The 21,214-nt window shown below is 39.5% G+C and overlaps 2 protein-coding genes across 10 annotated transcripts in view; one reads left to right on the forward strand and one right to left on the reverse strand.

Moving 5' to 3' along the window:
• The first annotated feature begins 247 nt into the window (after positions 1-247).
• On the forward strand, positions 248-8,287 carry chdh (choline dehydrogenase). Its single transcript, XM_044037231.1, has 10 exons — positions 248-297; positions 2,263-2,704; positions 3,004-3,234; positions 3,553-3,719; positions 3,843-3,994; positions 4,643-4,772; positions 4,920-5,054; positions 6,026-6,168; positions 6,726-6,828; positions 7,422-8,287. The coding sequence occupies exons 2-10, from the start codon at positions 2,292-2,294 to the stop codon at positions 7,838-7,840; spliced, it is 1,893 nt and encodes a 630-aa protein (XP_043893166.1). The 5' UTR covers positions 248-297; positions 2,263-2,291; the 3' UTR covers positions 7,841-8,287.
• Positions 8,288-9,115: 828 nt separating this feature from the next.
• Positions 9,116-21,214, reverse strand: part of LOC122777142 (voltage-dependent L-type calcium channel subunit alpha-1D-like) — a 69,754-nt gene continuing 57,655 nt past the window's right edge. For all 9 annotated transcript variants that reach the window (XM_044038162.1, XM_044038161.1, XM_044038160.1 and 6 more), the window contains 11 exons: positions 20,479-20,580; positions 16,983-17,119; positions 16,569-16,682; positions 15,812-16,260; positions 15,152-15,178; positions 14,671-14,811; positions 14,403-14,560; positions 13,919-14,031; positions 13,697-13,831; positions 12,448-12,633; positions 9,116-12,312 (listed from right to left, as the gene is read on the reverse strand). In XM_044038162.1, coding sequence (XP_043894097.1) covers positions 12,007-12,312; positions 12,448-12,633; positions 13,697-13,831; positions 13,919-14,031; positions 14,403-14,560; positions 14,671-14,811; positions 15,152-15,178; positions 15,812-16,260; positions 16,569-16,682; positions 16,983-17,119; positions 20,479-20,580 — 1,868 coding nt within the window. In that variant the 3' untranslated portion in view covers positions 9,116-12,006. The remainder of the gene's footprint in view (positions 12,313-12,447; positions 12,634-13,696; positions 13,832-13,918; positions 14,032-14,402; positions 14,561-14,670; positions 14,812-15,151; positions 15,179-15,811; positions 16,261-16,568; positions 16,683-16,982; positions 17,120-20,478; positions 20,581-21,214) is intronic.

Consider the following 21,214-nt stretch of genomic DNA (forward strand, 5'->3'; position numbering starts at 1 on the left):
AAATGATGTTTGGGGCTGTTATTTCTGTCTATACACTCTTCCAAATGTGACATACTATACCTTTAACGATGAAAAATAAATGTGAGGAACATTTGGAAAGTTGAATTCAGCTCGTAAGGTTAAAAATGTGATGAGACAAATGTAATATAAAGTCCTACCTGCAGCTCACTTGGTGAATGAACAAGTCCTTGTCATCTTCTCGGTTCCGTTAGTTTATAAATACAGACAGATAAGCCCCGCCCCCTCAGTCGCAAACTGTTCACTCAGCTGTTCTCCGTCAGTCCAGTGTTGAGTTGGGTAAGCGCTTCATTTACTCACTGCTTGATTCTCTTTTTCTTCTAACTTTATAAAGTTTTTTTTAACTTCGAGCCTGTGTTGATAGTAAAAGATGCTTCATTGTCTTTAAACGTAGTTTGTAAAGTTGCATTCGATGATTTCCCAAGTCCTGAGGTGAAGCACAGTAAACTACACACGAGTACGAGCAAACAAACAAAAATAACATTAAAATTTGAAACAGGGCTGTATAATAGAAAACACATGTGTTCATTATCTTCTTATGCGTTTTGTGCTTGAAGAAGTTTAATCTGTAAATGCTGCTGTTGTGTGTGTGTGTGTGTGTGTGTGTGTGTCCACTGCTGCAGTGAGACTAATATTCTCGAGACTGCGGCGTTGTTATTTCATGGTAAATAGACATTTAGAATGACCTTAAAAATACCACTTTGAACGTCGACGAAATCTTTGTGTGTGTTTGTGTGTAATTTCATTTGAACGTGCTAGCTGAACGTTTAGGATTGAGTTTGTTGAGGTGAGGTTGACAGTGAAATTGCTGGTGACTGGCTGCTTTACTGATAAGACTCCTGACCTATATACTAGCAATATGGCACAACCTCCAGATAAAAGTGTTTGTCAAGACCTGAGACATCACAATATCACCGATTGTTGACAGAAACATAATCATCAATGTATGTTTGCACACACAATACTTTAACTTTATACAATCATTATCTTTTATATATATATTCATTCAAGAAAACACTCATGAAAAGCTTTTGTCATATTGAATTGTTGACTCAGCCTAATATGGGCATGGGTCTCAAACTCAAATGACCTGGGGGCCACTGAGCATTATATATATATACATATATATATAATGCTCAGTGGCATTATATACATATATATGTATATACATACATATATATGTAGATTTTTTAAAAAAAACATACAGAAATAACCCCTTAAGATGTGATATTAAATCAATTGGAGGGCGGTGGGCTGCAAGTTTGAGACCTCTGGATTCAAGGCAACTTGATCTTGTTTGTAAGGCTGTAGTGAATCGACTTGCCAGTGAAGGTCAAGAACAGTAAATTCTTCGATATTAAGACAAGCAACCATCATTGTGGAAACTAATGGGGATCCCATTAAAAAATAAATATTCAAGTAGAGAAATATTTTACTTATCTGGTGTCTGACATTCTAAACGATTCATTGTATGTGCTATGTAAATCTCAAAGTGTGTTTGCACCTTCCATAAATAATAATATTGATATATAATGAAGCTTTGTGATACTGTGTATATATAACCTCTTATTGTAAGTTGCTTTGGATAAAAACGTCTGCTAAATGACATGTAATGCAAAGTAATGCAATGTAATAACCTCAAAAGTCAGTAGCAGCTGGAGTTAGTGTTCTTGAAGACATTTCACTTCTCATCCAAGAACTTTCTTCAGTTCAGGAAGTCGGTGGTGAAACGCAGTTTGACCTGTGTGTAGAGTGTACGGAGATGAAAGGAGAGCATTTTAATGACTTTAATGACTATGACTTTTGGAGGACTTTGACCTATGAGAATATACACAGACATGATATTGATAATGTTGTTGAATTATTTCCCAGCTCTGTGTGAGAGTTAGAGTAACCAAAGGACAAATACACAAACCTACCACAATTCACATCTTACCTCTATCGTCAATGAAATTGTGTGTATAATAGCATGTGATGGATGGAAATTTAAGAGAGAAAACTACTTTTCTACTCTCATCAGCAGTGAGTAAACCATGGCAAATAAAGACAGACATTTCTAGTTGTTCATTTAGCTGCTGGCCATTTTAAAGCTCTGACTTAAGCCAGGACGGGGTGTGTCACTAGTAATAATTAACCTTCATGGGATCCAAAATGCCAACACAATTTGTATATTAGAAGGTCACAATGTGTGAGTGAGTGAGACAAACGTCATTGTCCTTAAATGTATGTGTTATTAATTTCCAGTGAATGAAGAGAGCCTTCCCAGAATCAGGATGTTGTTTTCAGTCACTCTATGCCAAACTGGAGCCGGGCGAGTTGTGACCATGACTCGGGGAAGATTTATGAGGGACAGCAGATGGTTGTTTGCCAGTGTGCGTGAATGTCTCACTGTCCCAAAGACCAGAAACATGGGACTTTCCTCCTCCTCCAGATGTTTTGGGGCCTCAACTGCTCATTGCAACTTTTCTTCGTCTTCATCATCACATCAACAAACGCCATCTTACAGTTATATCATTGTGGGTGCCGGGTCAGCAGGATGTGTCCTTGCCAACCGCCTCACAGAGGATGCCCATGAGTCTGTGCTGCTGCTGGAGGCTGGACCTAAGGACAAGTGGTTCGGCAGCGCACGGTTGTCATGGAAGATGCACATGCCAGCTGCGCTGACCTATAACCTCTGTGACGACAAGTACAGTAGTTTATATCACTTATCTTTCACTGTTCTTGAAACGCTGTGTGTGTGTGTGCAAATGCTAATTGTCAAAATGTGAATCCATTGTAGAATTATTCATAAAGTTAACATGTAGTTTAATTATGAAAGTCATATTAAATAAAACATAACACATTTATAAGGTTACACAAATATATCATCTTATACCATTTAGCGCAGTATATCGGTGCAGTATTTTGATATAATTCCTAATACATGATTCCAATTTTTGTCTGCTACAATTGAGTCCATTGTTAATTTTTTATATTTCTCTTCAGGTATAACTGGTACTACCACACTTTACCTCAGGCCCACATGGACAACCGAGTGTTGTACTGGCCGAGGGGCCGTGTCTGGGGCGGGTCCTCTTCACTCAATGCCATGGTGTACATCCGAGGACACGCTGAAGACTACAATCGCTGGCAGAGTGAAGGGGCAGAGGGCTGGGATTATGACCACTGCCTGCCTTACTTCAGGAAAGCTCAGTGCCATGAGCTTGGCGAAAACAGGTAAAAAATAGCCCAAGGGCATTTGAGTTAGGCAGTTTTAATGCTTCAGTCCCATAGACTCGACAGAAAAATCTGAAAGAGTGCTTATGAATGGTAAGTGACAGAGTAACAACCCTATCAGGTAGAACTGGAACACATGAGCATCAAATGTTAAATGCATTCAGCTAAAGAAACCCGAGGAAACCAGGAGGTCCATTCAAATGAAAGGTGTAGATTGCAGTTGTGGAATTAAAATACCTGTTTAAATAGCAGTGTTATGACCTCTGCTGTGTGGAAACAGTATAACGCTGATCCCTCTGTTCTCTGTGTGAATTGTAGGTATCGGGGCGGCAGTGGACCTCTTCATGTGTCCAGAGGGAAGACCAACCACCCACTTCACAAGGCCTTTATTGAGGCGGGGCAGCAGGCAGGATACCCCTTCACGGATGACATGAATGGTTACCAACAGGAAGGTTTGGGCTGGATGGACATGACCGTTTATAAAGGTTTGAGAAAAAGTAGATCTACAAACATGATTATTGAATTTTTAAAACTATAAACACATAGAGTTTCCATGTTCTGTCACATTCCTTAATAACATCTGCATTTTACTGCCCAAATGTGTTCAGGAAAGAGGTGGAGCACAGCTAGTGCTTACCTGAGACCTGTACTGAGTCGACCTAACCTGAAGACGGAGGTGCGCTGCCTGACCACCAGGATCCTGTTCGATGGGAATCGTGCTGTGGGAGTAGAATACATACACAAGGGACAGAAGAAAACGGTAAGGTGGATAGCACTTCAATTATTTACAAGAAATAATAATAATAAAAAAGATTAAAGTAGTAAAGATAGATTGGCTAAGAATCTGGCTCAGACATCCCTGGTCTTGAGTCGGGGTGAGCTGATATGACTATGTCTTCTTTCTCAGTCTTATACCAGAAATGCTTCACCAAGCACAGGTGATCAGAATGTGAATGCACATGTCTACCGCTCTGCAGTGATCATGCGAGCTACTGTATGTGGACATATTTTGAGATAAAAGGAGCAGAACTGATTGGTTTGTAAAAAGACGGACTGATATCGGTATTAGGGGTTTCTCAGTTTTGGACATGAAAATGTTGTATTCTGCCATCCCCAGTCTTGAAAGTATGTAGATAAAAAACATTTGAATTAATTGACAATAAATGTAGTAAAGTGATTGAGTTAGCACTTACTTTCGTACCACAAATCTACACAAATACTTCATAGATCCTGGACAGTATATTGAATTGACTGTGAGATTTCCATTTCCATTTTGTATCTGTTGTAAGCAGTTAGTGTGCGGACATTATCATTTATCTAAATGCTTTACTTTTCCTAATTGCCGGGCCACTTGCATGGCTGTGGAGTATGTAAAACGACATGTGCTGTCTGTGTGTTCTGTCCTCAGGTGTTTGCAGATAAAGAGGTGATATTGAGTGGAGGAGCAATCAACTCCCCGCAGCTTCTCATGCTGTCAGGAGTTGGAAATGCTGACGACCTGAAACAACTCAGCATTCCTGTGGTTCAGCACCTACCAGGTACACGGAAATGGAGGAAAAGGACATATATTATACAGTATATACTATATATTTCTCCTGTATTCGTGCTTTACAGATAGACCAGAATTGGAATACCAACCACTTCATGTATTTTCTATGACTCATGGTCTGTGTGTTGTTTGTCAGGTGTTGGTAGTAATCTGCAGGATCATTTGGAGCTGTATGTCCAGCAGCACTGCACTCAGCCTATCACCCTGTACAAGGCCCAGAAACCTTTCCACATGGTCAAGATAGGCCTCGAGTGGCTCACCATGTTCACTGGTAACCAACGGCACCCAACACACACAATATCCTTGATCAAATTCTGTGATCATTGGCATTTGGATTGGAATGATGTGACTGAATGTGTGAAGACATCTTTCATAAGGACAAAGGACAAAGACAGGTTTTGCCAGTAACACTTATTAGGGTTCTACTCCAGTTTCAAGAGAGCCAGGGTTGTGCTATTGTTCAAGTGTAAGGGTAGGTCACACTAAACATGTGTACACACGTTTCCCTTATTTTCTTAATGTGTTCCATTACAGTGACTGAGAAATAATTATACTCAATGTAAATAGGGTTGCAACGATCATTTGATTAATTGATAACTAAATGAATCATCAACTATTTTGATAATCAATTAAACAGTCTGATTGTTTTTTTCAATAATTAAAACAAGTTTTCTGATTTTTCAGCTTCTTAAATGTGAAAGTTTTTTGGTTTCTTTGCTCTGCATAACAAAGACATCTTTAGAGGTGAATCATTTTGGTTTGTGGACAAAACAAGACATTCGAGAACATTATTTATGACATTTAATGGACTAAACAAGTACTTGATTAATCTGCAGAGTAATCGATTATGAAAATAATCGTCACTTCCAGCGCGAATGGTAAAAATCTAATATAGCCTTAGACTTACACAGCACTGTATATAAATGAAAAAAAAACAGCATGGAGGTTTCACATAAGTAATATAAAAGCTATAAAACACTAAATGAATTGTCCAGGGTTTAGCTTCATAAATCATCTGAGGAAATGAACTTTAACTGTCACAAATACAGACTTTTAGTAATTATGGATGGAAATAATGTGTCAGTGGTTCAATAAAATGAGCGGGAAGGGAGAGAGACAGGCCTTTGCTGACATACACCAAGTATGTTTCATACTTTTTGGTGTTCCCGGATGCAATCAGACAGATGTCACTTGTCTGTTGACAGTGTCGTGTCTCACTTACCATGACATGTCATTTCCTAGGTTATGGAGCAACCGCCCACTTGGAGAGTGGAGGGTTCATCCGCAGCCGGCCACACGTCACACACCCCGACATCCAGTTTCACTTTCTGCCCTCGCAGGTCATCGACCACGGAAGAGTTGCCTCTAAGATAGAGGCTTATCAGGTACAGGAAACAGTGGCTGCAGGTGGAAAACATGATGCATTGTTGATGAATATATTATTTGCATGGGTGTGTGTGTGTGTCAGTTATTAGGACATGTATTTATGGAGTTTGCTACCATAAGTAAATCACTCCATTACTAGTCATGGTTACATTTCATTAGCATTTGCGTATATCAGCATGGAGGACACAAAGGAGTATCACATGCGGTTCCCTGAAAAACCACACCTATTCCTATCACTGGATTTTCCCACGAAATGTAGAAACCTATCTGTAAATGCTACACCAGCCCCAGTGTGTACCTGGTGGTGATCCAAGAAGAAAATACTTTTAGTACTTAATCCTGTTCCATTGAAATGATGTGGTTTTAGATTTTGGACATTTCCAGTGTTGCAGAATATTTTTTTGTAGCGTGTGCACATCGTATTTCTTCAGACTCCTGAAAGCCTCTTCTGCATGAGAGACTATTCTGTCCACTTCATAAATTAGATACACTCAGAACAACAGACATTGGTCTTTTAAAATCACTGGCTGTTTATTATCTGAGTTCTGAGTTGCAGGTTCATGTTGGACCAATGAGAAGCACCAGTATCGGCTGGTTAAAGCTGAAGAGCACGAACCCTCTGGATCATCCGGAGATCCAACCAAACTATCTCTCCACTGGTAAGTTTCAGTCACTGAATCAAGGAGTGATTCACTATTCCAGTTCATCCGGAGATAAGTCTTTCTCACAGCTGCACTCCCATTTGGCAGGGTAAAAGAATGTTTACTTAATGGTCTCTTTCGTATTTTAACTATCTTTGAGTTTGGTCGACACGATACAGGGGGTGCCAGTCACTCCAGATTATATTGCACATAAATTAACAGCATATTGCATGTACAAATCCTAAAATCTTATGTAGAATCATATTTAAAATACTGACCAGAAATGGCAAATGAGTTTTTAACATTTTGGTTATGGTTACGGTAAAAGCTTGTTCTCAGAGTGAAGGACATGGGATGTGTCATCTAGTATTCTCTGTGCTCCTCTTCGGACAGACGTCTCATAAATGGTCTAGAGGGGTTGATGTTCTTCCTTCTCTTTTATTGTCGTGGCAGTCTTAACAAGCTGAGCCAGTTTAGATTTTGACATAATAGTTGAGCTTGTTAAGCTGTTTCATTAAAGTGTGTTGTTATATCACAAGGTTTGTTGTTAGTTAAGCTGAAACTGATTTCTAAAGTCTTATTTTATCCTCCCTTTCACCTGCTCTCCACAGATGTTGATGTGTGGGAATTCAGAGAGTGCATTAAACTCTCTCGAGAGATCTTTGCTCAGAAGGCCTTCGAATCGTTCCGTGGTCCTGAAGCTCAGCCTGGCCCTCAGGTGCAATCGGATGCCGACATTGACGCTTTTGTCCGCAGAAAGGCTGACAGCGCCTACCACCCGTCCTGCACCTGTAAGATGGGCTCTCCCTCAGACCCGATGGCTGTGATCGACTCAAACACACAGGTTTTGGGTCTGGAGCGCCTGCGTGTGGTCGATGCCTCCATCATGCCCAGCATCGTCAGTGGTAACCTGAATGCCCCGACCATCATGATGGCAGAGAAGGCTGCTGACATCATCAGAGGTCGCCCTGCTCTCGTCGACCGAGGGGTTCCTGTGTACCAACCAGCGACACTCGACACACAGAGATGAAAACAGCTGGTAAGGTGTCAACAGCACAGTCATCAGTGTATTGATTGATATTGTGAAATAATCATGTGAGCTTGTTGTCTTAACGGTGCCATAATTATGTTGACTACAGTTGATATTAAGCCGTTTCCATCTGAAATTCTTGAATGCATGATGAAACAGTGGCCAAATGTTGTCGTTAAATATAAATTGTAGTACAAAAACTTTTGGTGTTTTAGGTAAATTTTACAAATACTGACATTAATAATCAGCTTGGTGCTGATGTTTCTTCATGGCACAGTGTGTTGTGAGAAGCTGCTGAGCATTAGCACTTGTAACTTCTTAAATAGGAACAATGTACAGATTCAGAGACGTTGTTGTTGTTTGGACGCTTGCTTCACATCATGTGTCTTGCACCAGCTACAGTGATTTTTAAGCAAATTTGTGACAAATAAAAATACCTCTAACATTTCTACTTGGTTATCGTCAGGTAACCTACAGTGAGGTTTAAAGCCAAATCCCACAGAATATGAAATGTTTTAAATGTTTTACAGATTTTACTACATTCTATTATAATAACAGTTTTGATGATCTGCAACCTGTCTTTTTTTATCTGTCGAGATCAGTCTTCACTATGGTAACGTGTCTCTTCCTTCCTGAGAACCTATAGATTTGACAGATTGACAAAATTCTGCTTTCAAAGTTTCCTTTTAAAGGTGTTTCAGAACATTGTCAGCAATGTCACAAAATGTTTAGTTTATTGTAAAAAAGATAGTTACAACCTCCTGCAAATTCGTTGTATGCATTTGACCCCCACTCAGCAAATACAGCTGTTTACAATTACACTACTATTACACATTACTATATTATATATGTTTATTTCAAGTCATTTCTACTTACTGTTTAATTTAAGTTGCTATAAATGCACAGTATATTTATCCAATAAAAACAAAAAAAACCTAAACTAGACTAAAAACTAGAAAAAAAAACTACTTAATGCATGTTTTTTTTCATTGACAAATACGCTTTTTGGCGAGTTATCGAGCTTTTATGTATAACTGATTAAATAAACTACAGGAAATGTGAATCACAGTATAAACAGAATGGGATCAGTCTGATTGAGTCTTAGTTAGCTTTGCACTATCATCAACATTTATTGTTTACATTATATGTATCAGTGTTGTACATTACTTAAGTCTTTAAAACATTAGTGCCTTGATGAATGCACAAATGGATCATTAAAGGGAAAATCCGGTAAAAATGTGAATGTTTTTGTAAACAAACACTTGAAACCGCCCCGACTTTGTCTCGTAACTTTATTTTTGGTCCTTACAAAAATCCTTAACGAACAAGGTCCATTGTTTGGTGAGATTCAAATGTACAAAACTGGGTTTCTGTTTAATCGATACAAAATGTCAAAGGTTCTAGTACTTGCTACAGAGTAGACGGAGCTGTGTTTTTATTTCCATTGTCGTACAACAAATAGGTAGAAAGCAGAAATGTTCAAGTTCATCACTTTTTACAAACACTGTACAAATTTGTATACGCCATTTCATCGTGGAACAGTACAAAAAAATAAAGCTGTCAGTTGCACAACAAAGGTTTTGTGTTTTTTGACACTACACTTCTTTGATAAAACATTTAAATAATTGTCCTGTGATTAAACGGCAGATTCTTCTCTGGTGTCTGTGCTGACATGTTGTGAGCCATCAGGTTTATTTTCAATTCGCTAAGTAAACAACATCTGAACTGTACAAACAATTAGCCTAGAAATTCTGACTTTATTAAAAGACCTACGATGGCATTAAAAGTGTATATTGTTGTGTTTCTTTTACAAAACATATGGCATTGATCCAGTAATTAGTGACTGTGTTCACAGCAAGTATAATCTATGGCTTTTAGAGTTTTAATTACTATATCTTTAATAGTCAATGTAGCATAATTTATAGGCTGTATCTTCACAAAATGAAGACATTTAAATGATGTGGACAAAGGATTCTGTGTGTCATTTGTGTGACATGTTCCTGGCGCTGGTCACATTTCAGTGCAACACATTCCAGTCACTCAAACACTGAGAGGACTCTCCTGTCTTTGAAGATCTTTAAACAGGTGTAATTTAGCGGAAAACTGCAGGTCAAATCTTTTAGAATATCTCTCTGTGTAATGTTTCTTTCTTCTGTTCATTTTGTGCAAATTCAGCCATTGTCAAACAGATTCCCTGTGACACATTAACCGACACAGCTGTATAGGTACTAACACTAATATTTGTTGGAATTAATGAATGAATTTATGAATAAAAATGAAAATGTCATTTCTATCACCTATGTTGGCCAATGAAGTCGATGAATCATGTTCAGACCCTTTTCCATGTCTGCCCAAGTGTAACATATGAATATTGAGGTGCTCAATATTCCCCTGGTTTGGTTTTATATAAGAAGCCCTTTGCTTGCACAGACTGAACGTGTTGCCCTGACGACACTATTTAGACTGAAGTTAAAAGGAAAAGAAAAGCACGGTGTTTCAGTCACAACCCCAGTGTTGTTGTCTTGTCAAAGTTGACCTGAAGACATTGCTGTAGTTGGCAGTGAGAGACAAACACTGGTTAGTGATGGAGCTGATAGTATGATGCAGAATAGTACGTGCAAAATGTTACCCCTCTTCAGTGTTTCTATTTCTAAGCAGCTTGTGTAGTTCACCATCAGCTGTTTCAGACACAGCGTGCACTCAAATAAATCCTACAAAAAAAAAGGTGACCACCACCATCAATTATTTCCCCTCTAAAGTTACTCTATGTACAACCATCAACCATTTTCTGCATTTATATTTGGTGGGGACACAAAAAATTCTAATGCTTCCTCCATGTGTCAGATGATGTTTTACTTCATTTGACTCTGAAACAAAACCCTCATGTTCCTGAGAGAAATATCACTGCAGCAGTCGAAACCAGTCAAATGAAGTAAGCAAAGCAAAGCAGAGCTCTCCAGCTGTGAACCTATGACCTTTCAACTGAACTGAGGCAGGTGTGAGTAAACTGAATCACTGCATATTCTGAGCGAGTCCCACTGTAATATGAGGCTTCATCAAAGGTTAAAAAAGTAAAGTTTACAACATGGAAACAACATCTTCACTTATCATGTGGTACTTGAAAGTGTGAAACTAATTCAAAGCGTGTAAGGGGTGTAAAGGGCAAAAAGGACGACTTGCTGCACGTTTCTCTGTGTCATATGAGCAGACACAGTGAAACAGGAGGATATGCCTGAGGACAGAGTCTTTTTCATTGATATGTGATTTCCTTTTCAAGTCAACGCTGAACCCTGAAACCCTGAAACCCTGAAAACTGTGAACCCAGTGCAGCCCGTGAGCCCGTGCACTGAGATGAGTTAAAATAAACCTCTGTGATGTTTTGCTGTGAAGAATAGAGGAAAATGTTCTCTGGCCTTATGAGCAGTAAAAGATTAGAATAACATATAATATACCATACAGTATACATGACAAGAAACTACAAAGGATCATTGAACTGACAAAGACATTTTGGAGCAGAATAAACACAGCTATACAAAGCCAGCTCACGCATGACAGGACGACACTTCCAGTCATTAAAACTGGAGTGAATGTTGTGGGGAAGAAAAAAAATCCCCTTTTCTCCTGTAAAATGTGTTTCTGATTAAACCCAATGACGAAAAACATTTCACACAGACTTCTCTGGAAGTGTTGTGAAATGTTCGTAGTTTGTGGGACTCATGGCTCATCTGTGTATTTTCAAGACTGAGCAATAGCAACATTCCTGAACATTGTTAACTGAACACTGCATGGATGCAGACAACCTCAAACTGAAACAACTAAATTTAACTCCAGTTCTGGTTTTAACTCGCCTCAGTTTTGGACACGGAAATGAACTTCACAAACTGGCGCTGGCTTTGCCAGACTGCCAGTTTATTTTGCTGTATCCACAAAAACAAGTTGAATTCCTGTTGTTTAACAGGAAGCCTAGCAGACTGGGCAATTCCATCTGGTTTCAATATTTTCTCAGAATCTCAGATTTCCCAGCTCCCTAGAAAGAGAAAACAAGGCACTTTGTTCTCTTGTCATTAATCCATGGTTTACGTTTTTTCCTAGCTATCCAAGGATGCTCTCAAACACAAATGTAGTACAGTTAATTTGAAAAGTAAATGAGCCGGTGTGAGCTGGTGCTATAGTGATGTGATGCATATCATCTCATCTGTTAAATCCTCCTCACATTTCACTGCCACGTACGGCTCCTCATCACTGTAGTCACGGATACTACGGTCTCTAAGAAGCGTAGTGGCTTGTGGGTCCAAGCTGACGTTCCCTGTTCCACCATTGGTGTCATTACTCATACTCCCATTCAGGAGATTACTGGCAGCGCTCTCCATCTCATCGATGGTCATCTCGCATGCGTCTGCAATCTCGTGTTTGGTCACTGAGACAAATTTGGGGTCTCTGGCATATTTCCCCAGACCCTCAGAGATCAACACCTGACAACAACAAGAAGGGGAAAATCATCACAGTCTCTTTTTTATCTTCGCTGAGGATCAAAACTAAGAATAAAAGTAGGATTCTGGTCATCTATTTTTGACATCAAGTACACATTTGGAATCATTTGTACTCACAGCTTCCACCAGACTATTGGCACTGCCTCTCTTCTGCAGGACGTGTGAGCAGCTCTCTGCAGGTAAATGCAGACGTGATGAAGAGTGGCTGCAGGTCGGAGGGCCTTCTGTGCCGTCTGTATACCATGAACTCCTCTTGACTGCTCCAGGGAGGCTGCTGACACTGCCGGAACTGCGCCAGTCCACCTGAGTACAAACACGTACAAATACTTTTTTAAACTGACTTACAAAGAGACAAACTTTAAACTATGTTCACCTCGATTGTGGCACAGGACAGTGAATTCATCATTCATTCATCATTCATTCATCTTCTATCGCTTTATCGTTGTTAATCCCAGCAGACAAGATAAAAGGCAGGACAAGTTGCCAGTCCATCACACAGAGTCGAACAACCATTCATACTCGGATTCACAACACAAACCATATAAAATAGATGGAGTCTCTGGTTCTCATTGTTGAAGTCAATCAGGAAGAAAGAATATATAAAAAGCCACCAGGGGGCAACTCCGCTGGTTGCAAAAGGAACTCTGTTTGAATCGTCCACGGAAACATGAGCCTAACTCTCACTTGATTAGAAATGTCAGTTCACATTTTCATGAGGAGTTAATGTCTCAGTCACTAATTTCAGGTCTTCTTCAATAACACATGATGTCAATTTTGTAAATGATGTCCCTGTTTAAAGTATGATTGACAGCTCATTTTGTCCGATAGCAGGACCAAACGAGAGTTCAGAATATTATCGGTGACGCCATGACCGGCTGCCACGAGAATCATATGCTCAAATGTCTCAAATTAGCCTAATCCTCAGTTTGCATGTCTTTGGACTGTGGGGGGAAACAAGGCCCTCAGCCAAAACACCTGCACCTTCAGCTGGTACAGTTAACGCATACATAGATATTCACTTAGTTGGTCGAACCAAGATTTGATCTAATGACCCTCTAATGTTAGAGGGATAAATAGACATTAATCAATTCCTGTTATTAGATTAAGTCTAATAACATAAATTCATTGATTGATGACATCAAAACTTGTCTGGAGCATTAATAGTTATTAACCAACTTATCTAGATGGAAAGGGGAACCTTAACTCTCTAATTTTTTGGAGGAAAATAATGAAAACAAATGGGTTTTTCTGGTATTTTCTAGGTATTTTTTTAGACAAAACTACTGTGCCAGTTTAATAAAAAGCAGTCAAGTCAAAATCCATTTAAAAAACACACTCAGACGCTCCTTTGTTTCAGTGATCAGACCTGTATGAGCGGCGTGTAGCTTGGCGAGCAGTCATTGCTGATGGGAGAGGCAGGAGGCGTGGCCCAGGAGCGCAGCGACCTCGTCGGAGACAGACGGTGAATTCTGTTGGCATCAAGACCGGCCACTGCCATCACCTGAAGACAGAGTTAAAAAATCCAGGGCAAAGAGGAATTAATGAGGGTGAAAAACACATTACAACATTAATAAACAGAAGAAGGTACCTGTTGCTGCACCAGGTGTAGTGGAAGAGTTGTGCAGGACGGAGAGGGAGGAGCATCATTCTGATTACTTCTTCGGCGAAGACACTCAAATCTAAATGTTGGTCTGTTGGAGACTAAGAGAAAATACAACAAAACATTCAAACCAATTCTGAATACTTATTGAATAAGCATTAGTGGTATACTATTAAAAAAAGGTATACATGTGATTTTACATGTATTTTCAGTTATAACACATACTAATATAATTAAGCATTTAGTACATGCCCTCAAAATAGAGTGTAAATGAAAGTTGAAAGTGTTAATTTGGTTGGGATTCACCTTGAAGCAGCCAGATTTATTAAAATATTCAATAAATGTTTTTGGACTGAGTTAACAATCACAAAAAAAGATTCAAACTAAAAAGAAATGTAATCTGAATTATCCATAAACTTAAACTCTGTCAGTCAACACTTTTAGCTAACTGAAGAAAAGCGTAGCATCTTACGCTGAGGTGAGGGTAAAAACCATCTCCTCGTTGACCGCCTGCTGTCTTGGGAGATCAGCTGCTGATCGTCGTCATAGTAACTCTCGGGCTGGTGATTGCCCCTAGAAACCTCTACATCACAGTCTCCCTCTGCATCTTGTTGCTCCTTGTTGGATAATCTGAGAAGTGAATAAAAAAAGAGTTTTTTATCAGCCTGACTCCTACACAGATAATAATGAGTGCTCAGACTGATCTGTTTCCTTAGAGCATGTTAGACCAACAGCCGTACTTGTCCCTCGTGAGCATGATGTCACCCTCCTGAAACTCCTCTCCGCTGAAGTACTCTCCTGAGCCTCGCTCATCATCACTGTCCCCACCCGCCGGCTCCTCTCGACGAATGGTGGGGTAAAGTCCACCACCACTTTCTGACCTGGCATCAAAGCATCAAGATATGTTTAGAATGTGAGAGTTTTACCTTTGTAAGAATATGAAGTCCCCATCTTTGGGAATTTGTATGACAATTCATTTGCAAAGTCCCTAAAAAGGCCCAGTGTGTACAATTTAGGAGGGTTTATTGGCAGAAAATAAACACATATAATTGAATAATCAATATATGAATAATAAATATTGTTTGGTTTTCATAGAACACACCTTTTATATGTAATGTCAAGATGCTGTCATCCAAATATAATATGTCAAACACTGATTTCAGTGAAACTTCATGAGTTGCAGATTGGAAAATAAAGTAACTAACAGTAACATGCACATACCTGATGTAGGCCTCATAATAGCGCGCTCTGCTCCACAGACAGGAAGTGTTCAGTCATATAGACCAGATTAGTCAGAAGAAGTGGGCAAGAAAGAAAGGAAGGGGATGAATTAATTAAGCAAACACTCCAAAGAATGATTCGTGTGATGACAGTTGTTAATGGTCTCATTCTAAATGTTGCCCCCAGGAATAATGATGTCTGTGAATGAACAGGAGTGACTGGGAGGGACAATGTCTTTTGTAAAAAAAGGAGTTTTCAGTTTCAAAATGAAAAAAACAAACAAACAAACAAACAAGGGAAATAAGGAAAGAGAGGCACTCTCGGGCAGGTGGGGGTAAATTATTATGCAGACTCTAAATAACAAATGAAAGAGTGAACTCCTCTGCAGTTAGCTGTGTGGGCTGTTATGAGCTGGCACTAGGACTAATTCATTTAAAATGGACAGTGTTCATCAGTTAGGTTTGAGCAAGGTTTGACATGGAACAGCTTCAGGAAGAATCTCTTTTGTCGTTCTCAAATCATTTTTTTTTTTCATGTGAATCTGTCAAAACCTCTGTGGTTCTCACATGTGACCATTTGCTTTTTCTTTGTCTTTGACTATGAAGTGAACGCCCCAGTTTCAAACTGTATGTCACTGAAAACGAGAGCTGATCCACTGACCTGGTGGAGTGCGACTTCCAAGGCTTGTTGTGTGCTCCTTTGCTGTAAGTGGATGCTGACGATCCATTTCTGGTGGAGGACGGGCGATCTCGCCTTAACAAACATTTTTTCTGCCTCCCACTGGTCATGGAGAGAAGCGAGGGCACATTGGCATTGTTGAGGTTGGCATTGGAGGGTATTGGCGATTGATTGCAAGTGGAATTGGAGTGAGGGTAATTATTTAGATGAGTGGGATGATAATGATAATTATACTGGATGGGTGAAGAGTTCATGTCTGTCTCTCCTCCCCTGTCATTGGTGCTCCTGCAAGTCTCAGCATGTCCAACTGAGGAACTACTGGAGAAGGTCAGGATCTGTAGTGGGCGTTGGGTGACGGTGGTCAGGTGGGAGGAGCCTTGTTGACCGTCACTGACGTGGTTGACATGGTTCCCAAACAAACCGCCATTACGCTACAGAAAGACACCAAAAACCAATGGGGAGCATCAAACACAGAAGGATGCGACAGTTTCAAAAGGATATTGGTCAGAACTGCAAAATCTCACAACCAATATCACTGTGACAATACCATACAATACATTTAAAATAATGTTTACATATAAGTGACTTAACAGTGTTATAGTTATTAGTGAAAATGCTTAATAAAAAAAAAACCTTTAGATGTCAAAAAACAGCATAGTATGTGAATACATTTATAAAAAAATCACATCGTATTAAATCAAACCAAACAAGTCTAAGGGAGAGCTATAACGATGTTTACCCGGTAAATTTCTTCCTCCTCCCCAGGAGCATCTACGAGCCCCTCCTCCTGCAGGTCACATGATATGGCTCGACGTATCTCTGGTCCAATGTCATGCAGCGTGCGCAGGCCGGCCTGCAAAGAAAGCTTTTGTCATTCATATAAATATCATCTCATTTACTGTGGAGTAACCAGTTGTTATGGATTTTTTTGGAGAGAGGTTTCACTTATTGTTTTTACTTGAATTTTTTTACATTGGGAGCAACAGAAGATAAATGGTGTTCACCGTCACTGTACGATGAGGAGAGATTAGAATTCATGTGACGATAAAAGGCTGAATTTGATGCACTTGGATTAAAGCTAAACACACGTGGCAAATTTAATTCACATTCAGTAGAATGAATCTATTGGACTGAAAAACTGCACTATACTCACTTGTAGAGCCATAGTGGTGTTGAACTTTTCCCATGAGCGCTTTCCCACAAGTCCTTGCTCTTTGCGCCTCTTGAACTTCCTGAAGTAGTCCTGTATCAGGAAGGTGGCATAGAACTTCCCCACTGTTACCTCGTCATCTGAGTGAACAGACCAGACACACCGAGGCCTCCCAGATCAACACCACAATAACACCAACACCAACTTTCTGTTTCATCTAAATCTGTCACAACAAACAAATCTACGGCCATTAACATCAGTAATGAGGCGCCACCACTGCAGAATACAGAAGAAGACATAAATAATCAAAATAAAAAGAATATCCATAAATCCTCACTAAAGCATGATCATAAATGTCCAGTTCAGAATAACACTACTAGTCAGAAGAAGGATGGGCAAAATGCCTTGAGCAGCTGGTGACTGGAATTTACTGGAATAGATTAATTGTTAAGGGTTTAAAGCTTATCTGGAATTCATCACCCACTTCACTGAAATGTGAGACAAGACTTGATCTGCTGTTGTGTAGCTAAATGTTATTTTTGGAACTGTTTAAATATCAAACCCTGATGAGAAACTCTGACACTCAAAACTGCAAATGTCATCTGTACACGCAGACACATTATGCAAACATTTGCCCCAGGTATTTTTGTTTAAACCAACAGTAGATAATATGTATGCTGTCAACTGCTCAATTTCTAAAAATGCATGTTATTATGAAACATTCCTCATACACACACCTACAAAACAAAAGCAGACTGCTGCTCATCTAAGCAAGTGCATGAACCATGTAGACCTGGTGACCTCAAACACGTCATCATCGATGGCACCATAAAGCCATGTATTGAATGTTGAATGTTAAATAAATATAACCACTTCCTAACAAACAGATCAATTCCACAGTGTATGTTAAAGGCAGAAAACACTATGTTTAACTTCCAAGGAAATTAACACAATCTGCAATGAGCAGGGGGCCACACGGTTGGTGTAGTGGTTAGCACTCTTGCCTTTGCAGCTGAAAGACCCGGGTTAGAGCCACGGTTGGAACAAGGGCCTTTCTGCCATGTTCTCCCCGTGTGTGTGTGGGTTTTCTCCGGCCTCCCACAGTCCAAAAACATGCAATATGGGGATTAGGTAAATTGGTCACTCTAAATTGACCATAGATGTGAATGTGAGAGTGAATGGTTGTTTGTCTCTATGTGTGTGTGGCCCTGTGATGGACTGGCGAACTGTCCAGGGTATACCCTGCTGATCGCAACCCTCCGAGGATAATGGATGGATGGATGAGAAGCACATACAAGAAGGCAGCAGAGTAAAGGAAGTTGGAGAAGCAGCGCATGCTAACTATAGTTTCACTCGTAGGGTTAAATATAGAATCTACATTTAGCCAGAAACAATGCCATGCAGGGAGGCTAATCAAGCAAAGGTCTGAATCACTCAGACTGAGTGGTTTCTGAAGCACTGGGGAGAGAGACTTACAAACAGAAGGAGGCTGAATCAGGGTGTGAATGGAAAGTGTTTTTGTTTTTCTTTCATTGCCACCTTTCTCTGACTCCTTCTAGCTAAATGGGAATCGAGACAAGTTGGCACATGACAGTGACAACCGCTTTCAGATGGAAAAAAGCATTTTCCTCCAGTAAATCTGATAAAGCAACAAGCTTAATGCAATGTTGGTCTATCTTCAAGCACCTAACATGTTTCTAATTCAACACCCGACACAGCCAGTGAGAAACTACGAAAGGCTCTGTTCAGAAAAATAACAAGGAGGGACCAAAAGTATTATGAAGGCCTTTGTCAGAAGTAGGTGATGTTTACCACTTCATTTATCTCAAAGAAAGGGAGCAGGCTATATATACTGTATGTATAAAGAAAATAACATGGAGATATTTACATTTTCATAATAGTAATGGTAACATTAGATTCTTTTTTCTGAACAGAGACAGATGAAGTTCTTTTTAAAGAGGTATCAGTCGATTCATGCCACCAGACTAAAACAGAACTGCTCCAAAGAGCTCAGGACGGCAGAAAGAGAAGAGCAGAAGGCCACAGACGGAATAAGCACGCTACTGTAAGCAGAGGACACTGCGGAAGAGACTTGGCAGAAAAGACAGAAAGAAATGACATTAGCAAACAAATGCACATAAAAACATGCAGACAGTTGTATTAAAGTCTAAGCCCAGTGGGCACATAGGAGGACACTGGAAAAAACGAGGACACCAAGACTACTTCGTAATCAATTTACATGATGGCATTCTAACGCTTTGCTGCTGTCTCCTGTTTGTGTAAAGAGAAACCATAATCATCTACATTGACAACACTGGGCTGTAGAGAAAAGGAGAAGAACGTATAAATGGACATTATAATGATATTAGGAAAGTTTTGCATGAGAGAGCATCACACACTATCCCGTCTGTCCCAATATTCAGTCTTTTATGTAGTCAATGGATGGAACTTAAAGAGCACAGCATCATGTTCAGAGACACTGTTGACCTAGGACATTCCCTCACTGACCAAACAAAGAAAATTTCATTGAATGTTGATACATGTCTAAATATAATAAGCAGAATGCATCAGGCAGACACAGCAAAAACACTATGTAAGCTTCTATTGTAGAGTTATAACATTAATTACATACTTGAATTAAGCAAACAAAATACCAATAGGATTTAAGTTACAGAACAAATTGTGATCAACACAAAAAAGCAACTGCTCCAAACAGTGAGAAATAAAATATTTGTCTTGGCTTTTATTTTGAAAGGCTTTCTGCATCATTGTTGAACCTCACAAAACCAGACAAAACCAGCCAGGAAAACGTCTGTCAAAGTAAATTCTCACTGTCAAAGTTTTGTGGGTTTCTGCTGCTGCACTGAGGCTGAATTCACAATAAAAACATCCGCATCGAATTTGATATTATCGTTTTTCTAAGTAAGATTTAGTTCAACAGTTAGGAAAAAACCCTGCAGACAAGTGTGTAATTACGAGAGAGATAGAGCAGTGAAAACGTGACAGCCTGACAAAGATAAGGAGAGTTCCTGTGAGCTGAAGTGAAAGGAAATGGTAGCATGGTTTGCTGTGCTTGCTGGTTGTGGTCAGCATTAGTCAAAACCTCGCTGACTCAGGAAATGCAAAATCAAGACAATGAAGGCTTCTGATGGATGACTATTCTGCACGTATCATTTAAAATTTGACATTTTTTGTATTAAGCATTCAATTTGTGGCTTAAAAAGTTAGATTTAAATAGAGCTGTACTTTGCTTCTTTGCGTGGGTCAACTAGTCAGCATGGTTATTGTTTAAACTGGGAAAAAATTTGCATTGAAATGCAAATCCCTCATTTGATGTACTTCCTCTTTCTGTTCATGCACACAAGCACACATTGTTTGCCGTGCCTTATCTGAATGAAAGACACACCAGATGTTCATGAGTGGGTCATAAGCAGTTTATATTCAAATCAAGTGAGATAGAGTTATGTAAAATGATGGTGGTAATTTAATGACCACTAACCGCCTGCAGGGGGCACCACTTGGTCCAGCAGCTTCATGCTTGTTCTCTTCCAGATCTTCTTGATCACAGCTCTAAGCTCTTCATTGGCTTGTTCCAGGTTACCTAGGAAAAGTGTAAAAGGTTTAATGGTTTTAGGTTCATTTGGTGGCACATGACTGAATCTACTAACGATGACCTGTGCTGTAAGAAACCTAAACACAGAAAAGAGTCTGAAAACCAGTCAGAAAAAGAAACATAATAAAACATAGCAGTCAGCAGTGGCAGAGTTTCAGAGACAAACAGATTGTCTTGGGTTATGTGTCCATATTTGTCTGGAGAGAGGATATCAGGACAGAGAGCTGTGATCCTATAACATGAGTACTTTCATATGGTTCAACTATTTTTTTTAAGTTATCCAGCCTACTTTACAGTTAACACTGAACGTACATAATAGGATTAAGTGCATAACAGTCTCTTTCACTTATTTGTGTTGCAACAGTGGATATCTAGAGCTCCCTCTTGTGGCAATATATGAATTTAATCTATGGAAGAAACAAAAACTTTTTTTCCATTACTATGCTAAAACGTACATACAGAGGCTATAATAAATGTAAAATCTAGATAGGTTTTCAGCACAACCTATAGGAGATTTATTTTTTTAATTTTCACCAACTATATAAACACACCTGAGCAAAAAGTACAGTTCAAAGTTTCCTTGGCTTACTTTTATGAACAAAAGTAAAAGAAAAAGTGTCTT

The sequence above is a fragment of the Solea senegalensis genome, linkage group LG11 (assembly GCF_019176455.1).
Source record: "Solea senegalensis isolate Sse05_10M linkage group LG11, IFAPA_SoseM_1, whole genome shotgun sequence".
Lineage (NCBI taxonomy): Eukaryota > Metazoa > Chordata > Actinopteri > Pleuronectiformes > Soleidae > Solea > Solea senegalensis.

Coding starts and splice junctions, on each gene's coding strand:
- chdh (XM_044037231.1), top strand. CDS start 2,292: ATGTTGTTTTCAGTCACTCTATGCCAAACTGGAGCCGGGCGAGTTGTG. Junction 2,705..3,003: donor TATAACCTCTGTGACGACAA/GTACAGTAGTTT, acceptor ATTTCTCTTCAG/GTATAACTGGTACTACCACA. Junction 6,169..6,725: donor CTAAGATAGAGGCTTATCAG/GTACAGGAAACA, acceptor TCTGAGTTGCAG/GTTCATGTTGGACCAATGAG.